Here is a 7,165-nt window from a genome sequence, read left to right as displayed (position 1 = left end):
ATGACAACTCCTACAACGTTTGTTCTTCAAATTGTTCCACTCGATGGCTGTGAAGGATGCGTACTAAGGGTATGAAAGACATTTCGTAAACTTAGAGGTACATCGTGGAATATGGGGGTTGAGATCAGAAAACTCGAAGTCTCAACTAAGGAACACCTGGAGTAATCCTATATGCTCTTAGTTGTGAATTCCCTAAAAAAGTATCGTTTTGGTACAAGATTCCAAACCTCCAAATTCACCCTCTACTGATATTAGTTCTTCAGTAACTATAAATCGTAATGATATTAGTTCTTCAAATCCACCCTCTGTTGACATTAGTTCTTCAGTAACTCCAGATCCTAATGATATGATTGATGAATCCAAGATAGGATATGAAGACAACGTATTAAAGGGTGTATGGTTTAAGTAAATGATATTGTTGAAAGTATGTCATTTATTTGTGTTTATTTGTCATATATTTTTTTTTTTTAGGAAAAGTAGTTATATTAGTTGTTGATTGTTGGAGGGATTAAAGTGTCATTTTCTAATACTTGTGGACGGTTGAATCACATATAATGTTACACTAAAATCACGTGTAAAATTACATGTGATTCACGCAACTTTGGTTGCGACCTGAGGTCACATGCCACGTCGCCCACACTCTCTTGTATTAGCCATTAGTGTAATATCATATATGATTTTATACGTGATTTGACCGTTTTTGTATGATTTTATTTAGTTACTTTTCTCGTTTGAATCCCCCTCTCTATATAATTTTTCTTTGGACCTATATTCAAATTCAACCAAATGATCTACAAATAATCAATTGTTGTCATTACAAATAAAATGACAACTGCTAACATCCTAAGAAATTTGAGATAATAAAATATTAGTTAATTATTTACCACCAATAAACTAATATAATAAATATAATGATGAGTTAAATTAGAAAGGTCAAATGTTGGGTTAGATGGTGTTCGATAAACGTATTTTATATGTAAATTTTGTTTTCAATGTTTTGCTCATTGGATTGATTTGAGCTTGGCTTCAAAAATCAAAAATATCATAAAGTTTCAAGTTTAAATTCAAGAAGGAATAAAAATCCCCTTGTGGTCACAGAGGTTCAAATGCAGTGATTCTGGGCTATCTGCAAAGTAGGTGGTCGTCCTAAGATTAGTCGGCTCGCATAACGGGTTGGATATCCAGGTTAATAAAAAAATACTTTATAGTTTGACCCTGTTTTATGAATCCATTTTGGTCTAACGTAACTATTTTAGGGGCTGTTTACTAAATTTTCTATTAAGTCCTGTATGAATAAATTTGTCTGTTTGGATAAATTTGTCTGTCTGGATAAATTTATGTTGCTGTTTACTTTTCTATCTGAATCAACAGTCTGAATAACATAAATGACCAATTTACCCCTGAGGATAGGATGGTAGCAGCAAATATTAATAGGTAAGAAAACCTTAAGCAAACAGCAAATACCAAAAAAAAGGGCAAACAGCAGCTTGAAATTTCTTGTTTCCATGATATATACCATAAAATTGATTTTTGCTTGTTCATCCTCCCTCTCGCCTGTTCGGCGTTCGCCATCTTTGGTTGCTTTGCCGCCACCCCTATTTGCTTCGTCACCGGCGACCGATCTGAGCCTTCGTCTTCATCGCCTTCACCGCTCTACATCGTCGTAGTTGTCGCCGCTGGCTACTCCTTTGCTACTCGTTGCAACAGGTATGGTCGATCGACGGAAAAGAGAGCAACAGCCGTCGATCGATGGAGAAGAGACCAACAGTCGATCGATGGAGAAGAGATCGATGGAGAAGAGACCAACAGTCGATCGATGGATAAGAGATCGAAGGGTGTTGGATCGATGGAGAAGAGATCGAAGGGTGTTGGATAGATGGAGAAGAGACTTGAGAGAGGCGTGACTATTGTGTAAGGGTAGGGCAAGTCTTTTACCTTGGCTTAACCTGGACAACACAGGTTTTTCATCTGGGCGAATAAGCCCATTTCTGAGCGAATAAGCCCATTTTTGAGCGAATAAGTCCAAGGTAAAACAGCCTTGTTTGTCTGTCTGAATAAGCCGGTTTATCCACTAAGCTCATTAAGCCACAAGTAAACAGGCCCTTAATCTATCATCAATATATTACATTTATCTATTTTTTTTACGAGCAAATGATTTTAATGATACTATAACCTAAAAAGTGGATTCCAGTTCAGAGGGATGTCATATTGACGATCACCAACAAGTTAGTTGTGTCAAATTTACCGACTATAATAAAAAATAAATTATTTTGATAATATAACCAGATTTTAAATTATACACGTAAGACATTGATCAAATTGGTATATCAAACTTGAACGTTGATCTATTGATCCCACGACTCAAGCTTTTTTGTTTTTTTGAATTTCATTTGTAAATTGTAATCTTTTGGTCTTTTGATTATGTTTCATTTTATATGTGTGATTAAGAATATGTTGGTTGGTTTGAGTGAGGACATTCTATCACAGGTTTATTTCGTAAAAGGGATAAAATGTATTAAATAGTAACTTACCTTTACAAATTTTTGTATTATAATATTGTATTTTTAGTTTTCTTATTACAACAATTTACTTTTAGATTATTTTTTATTAGACATTGTACTTTGAAAAATTCATTCATTATGACATTTGGTAACATTTTGATTTAAATTTACCCATGAATATGACAAGGATCCTTTTAATTATCTGAATGTTGAATTTGGATAACTGATAATCTAATCTAACCCAACCGATGATTGAATTGAATTGATTCTATCAATTGGATACAAATGTTCACTATGTATTGGATCAAATTAAATACATACAATACTTTAAACCAATTATTCATATATTTCGCTTTAAAACACTACTCATAAATCCACATCAATATAAATATACCACTAACATAATTTGCAAGCATAAATCATAAGAATACACCAAAATACCGAATACAAATATCGACTTTAGCAAGCGGTAATCTCAAAGGAGATCCTTCTTCATGAGTGATACTTAGATAGTGATTGTATTGAATCGGTTCGGTTTTGTTTGCTTTTGAACTGGTATCCAACAACCAACAGATCCCGTTTGAATATTGAAATCTCGGATCTATTCTGATCTAACTACTATTAGACATCCAATTCTGGCCGGTCGGTTGCAATTGGATTTGATGGTAGGCCACTGAATTCTGCAACATTCTTAAGTGCTTTCTTTTCCATCTCAACAAGTCGTCTGCAGAATGTCTCGACGTCTCCAGCTTCTTCCGTTAACACCAATCTCAACTCCTTCCACTCGCATTCACGAGACCCGACATCCGTCATGGGTCCCACAACCTTGCCTAGAAGGTCCACCCCTTTCCGATCGATGGAAACCACCACTACATCCTTCACAGACACAAGATATCAAAGAAATGAACATGTGACTAGCAAGGGGATGCATGATGGTGTCATACCTTCACATTCTTATTCAAGTACGTAGCACACAAAATCATCAGGGCTCGACGTCTAGCTTCGCTTTGATTAATCCCATCAATCAAGCTTGCAGAAAAAAGTGCTACATAAAACCATATACCAAAACAATATAATCTTACAACTTGAGTATATCGTCCTCTCATCCCATATTATCACCTAAAATATAGTTTACTACCAAATGGCATCAACACCAAAAGAAATTCCTGCAAAATTTTCTTCTCGAAATTGTAAATTTGAACTTAAGGATCGTTTTACTAACACAAATTGGGTAAGCGCTGACTGAGTAAAATTGCGGTCTGGGTAAGGGGTGAAGTCTAGGTAAGAGCCGACTAAAAATGGTTGTTTACCAAGTGTCTGGGTAAGAGTTGTAAAAGCATTGACCGAGTCAGAAAGCAACCCCTTCCTTACTGGTTCAGCATCTCGGTCAACATATTTGAGGGTCAGGGTTTGTGGGTGTACAACATCCCTTCTTACCGGTAAGAGGCGGTCAGCAGGTAGTAAACATCTCCTTAAAGTACATATTCGTGAAAAGAAAAAGCATTATTCACTTTGAGGAAGAAAACACTATGAGAAGTGAGAGTCGGCTCCAGAGGTGACATATACGACTAGAGGTGAACCCGCTTGTGAGATTTTGTTTTGACACATGAAAATTAACAAAAACTATTGCTAATGTTTTTGTAAATATGGCAAACAGTGACTAGTTGGAAGTGAATCCTAGAAAGGCAGGGACTACTACTTTACTCCGAAGAGTGTAGAATATTTGCAGGTGTAAACATTATCCATGTGTAGGAAGACACTTACACAAGGGGTCAGCCTTTGATTCCTCCATATCCTTTAAATCTACTTCATGGCTGCTTCCCTTACCTTCTATGTAAGTGATTGAACTGCATGGTCAAGACTTTGTATTACATGTATGCTAGTATATGCAATATAAGTGTGCATGTGTATATACCACACATTCAATAGACACATTTCAACAAGTTATAGGACAATCCAATATTTATGCTCACAAAATGCAGTTATAATTTCTGTAGATAAAATATGTGTAAAGGCCTATTCCTACCTTATATCAAATTTATAGATCATGTATTGTTGATCTTCATCCAGTAGCTCTTGGAGATTTTCTCCATGAGATGTAGAGCTGAAATTAGATGAACATAATATACCAGAAACGGAATAACTGAACTTCTTTATCGCCTCCCCTTCTGATATTATCGCCTCTCGAAGGCTTTCTGCAGCTGTCTTGACCTGGTAGAATTCCATAAATAAGGATCATAGATATAACTCGATGCAAACATAAAGACCATCAGCAATTTATTTTTATTAAACTACATTTTTTGTAGCTATCAGAACATCAAAATAGTGCATGCCTCTCAAGAATGCTTGAAATAATCCACCAACAGACACTTTCAAGGAGGAAATAGAGGGGAACTCCTCCATGAAAAGTTATGGGAGGGGACTGTAAATGTTGGCATAATTAAGTCTTTGTTTCTCATCATTGATGCATTTGATTGAATTAAGGTCCCTAGTCTTACTCTTGTCTTAGCCCACCAGCTTCACGACATCTGGTTCTCCCTCATTGATGCATTTAATTGTATTAAGGTCTGCTATTTTGTCTCATCACTTTCTTGCTTTCTGTTTTTTATCCTCTATGTTCTAATATCTTACAGTTGGTTCTTTGTACTTTGCAGCATTAATTTCCTTCCCCCAGTAGCCTTGCAAGCTTCCCTCTCCATCCCCAACACTAGATTTATGCCTGCTTCCTTTACTAGCTCCAAGCACTTTGCCATTTTGTGGATGCCAGCTGACTTCTCGTTCCACATGATATTAGCTTTCCCATCTATACGCCGAGACCCTTTSCTAACAATTCTATGWGTTGACATAKATAGATAGTCTTTTTTCAATTTCCACCAATTAGTCTGAGTTTTCGCTGCCCTTATTCTGCTTAGCAGAATGTCTTACTCCAGTGAACCACTAATGTTGTGTCATTACTTTTTACACACTCCTCACAACTCACTTAAGGTTACTTGGTGGAAATCTCCTCTCTTAAAGAGTGTCTTCGCTACCGTCAAATCTTAGGACATTCTAAAGTTTAAAAAGATCTACTTGGACCCTGTTATCATAATTGAAATCTCTATGACTCCTATATGGACCTAGAGCAATGGTCAATACATGGATATCAAAGAGAGGTAAAGGGATTAGTTTAATAAGTTGTTCAGTGGAGATAGTGAGGGGAATTACTTGAGCACATGATGAGTTATTTTTTTATAACATTAACAGGCTTTGAATGAGAATTGAAGTAAAGTACCTGAAATGAAAGATGCTTTAAAGAATCACCAAGGGTAGGATTAAGTTCTTGTGGCCTTATCTCATTACTTCAGTTATGGACAAACTTCCATGGTGTATGTTTTTTTATCAATGATGCAGTGCTAATTGATGAGGCTGTGTCATGTGCAAATCAAACAAGATAATGAAAGAAAATAGCCATTTACAGAACGGATTTAGACTGTCCTATTAAAATAAAATACACGAACTACAACTACAGTGGTGCCGGCATCATGATGAAGACATGATGGGTAAGATGACTAATAGGTACCACTATGGTATTTAGAGTTGATACCATAGAAGCATGTAGACACTGGTGATAAGAGTAGACAGAGGATACATATCCCACTAAATTTTTAATGTAGATGTTATTATATGGTTTCTATGTCTGCTATGATTTGTGGGGCCAAATGACCTCCAAAAGAGAACATATGCACAAGATAAGTGTCAGCAGAAAAGTGAAGTTATTCAAAGAAAAGGTAAGGGAGCTGGCTCATACAAAGTGGAACCTGTGCAACACCACTTGAGATGGTTCGGCAATCACCAGTGTGATCTTTGGATGCACCAGTTGGCATAAAAGCACAAAAGGTATCCGATATAGATTACAGCCCAGCCAAAAACTTGAAGCAAAATAATTTGCATCAACATAAGTAGCTTCAATAATTTAGATTACACAATATCAATAAAACGTTGTCGATCATAGCCTCATAGAACCAAAATGTAAGTGAAGACTGGTTAAGTTATAAGAGAGGTAAAACGACAAATACACCTTTTATCTTTAGTTTCTAAAATTGTACCTTCTTATCACCAAGTGGCACAACTTCACCAATAAGAGCAATCCGATTAGGAGGCTGTATCAATAAGAGATTTTTGGTGTTATGAATGTATCAAGATAATATAGTATGGTCTTCAACACTCTCATTCAAATTTCAGATTGCAAAGCTTTATGGGGTGTTCTATGTGCAAGGTGTTTGTTTTCCAAATTTGATCATTTTTCATAGTTCTTTGGGGGCCCACAGAGAGAGAGAGAGTGTGTGTGTGTGTGTGTGTGTTAAGTGAAAGAAAATTAACTGACCAACCTTCTTTAAATATTGAAGCAAACTTGCAAGTGATCCTGGTATGGGACTTGTGACAGCCAACGAACCACGTTCATCTATAACAGTATTCTTTTTAAGCAAAATGCACAAATCAGAATGCTAGAGGGGCAGCCGGTTAAGTATTGAGCATGTATCCATATTTCATATTTTCAAATAAAAACCTTACAAAAGATTACCAGACCTATGCCAGTCAACTTGTAGTATAAATTATATCATTTCAACAGGTTATTAAGGAACTAAATTATAAGAAAGAGTACACAGAGATGAAAATTGATAACA

At 36.0% G+C, this 7,165-nt stretch overlaps 1 protein-coding gene across 3 annotated transcripts in view; it reads right to left on the bottom strand.

Annotated features, from left to right (window-relative positions):
- Nucleotides 1-2,815: 2,815 nt before the first annotated feature.
- The window catches only part of LOC112519361, a 5,522-nt gene continuing 1,172 nt past the window's right edge, over nt 2,816-7,165 (bottom strand). Inside the window, exons 4-9 of one of the 3 annotated variants that reach the window (XM_025127434.1) lie at nt 6,869-6,955; nt 6,587-6,640; nt 4,528-4,712; nt 4,266-4,348; nt 3,446-3,546; nt 2,816-3,377 (exon numbers count right to left, since the gene is read on the bottom strand). In XM_025127434.1, the coding sequence (XP_024983202.1) occupies nt 3,123-3,377; nt 3,446-3,546; nt 4,266-4,348; nt 4,528-4,712; nt 6,587-6,640; nt 6,869-6,955 (765 nt within the window). In that variant the 3' untranslated portion in view covers nt 2,816-3,122. The remainder of the gene's footprint in view (nt 3,378-3,445; nt 3,547-4,265; nt 4,349-4,527; nt 4,713-6,586; nt 6,641-6,868; nt 6,956-7,165) is intronic. The other 2 variants (XM_025127442.1, XM_025127451.1) reach the window with 2 other exon arrangements.

Source organism: Cynara cardunculus, assembly GCF_001531365.2.
Source record: "Cynara cardunculus var. scolymus isolate 2C chromosome LG 1, CcrdV1, whole genome shotgun sequence".
NCBI lineage: Eukaryota > Viridiplantae > Streptophyta > Magnoliopsida > Asterales > Asteraceae > Cynara > Cynara cardunculus.
Note: the sequence above shows the minus strand (reverse complement) of the source record. Positions and strands in the feature narration are given on the sequence as shown.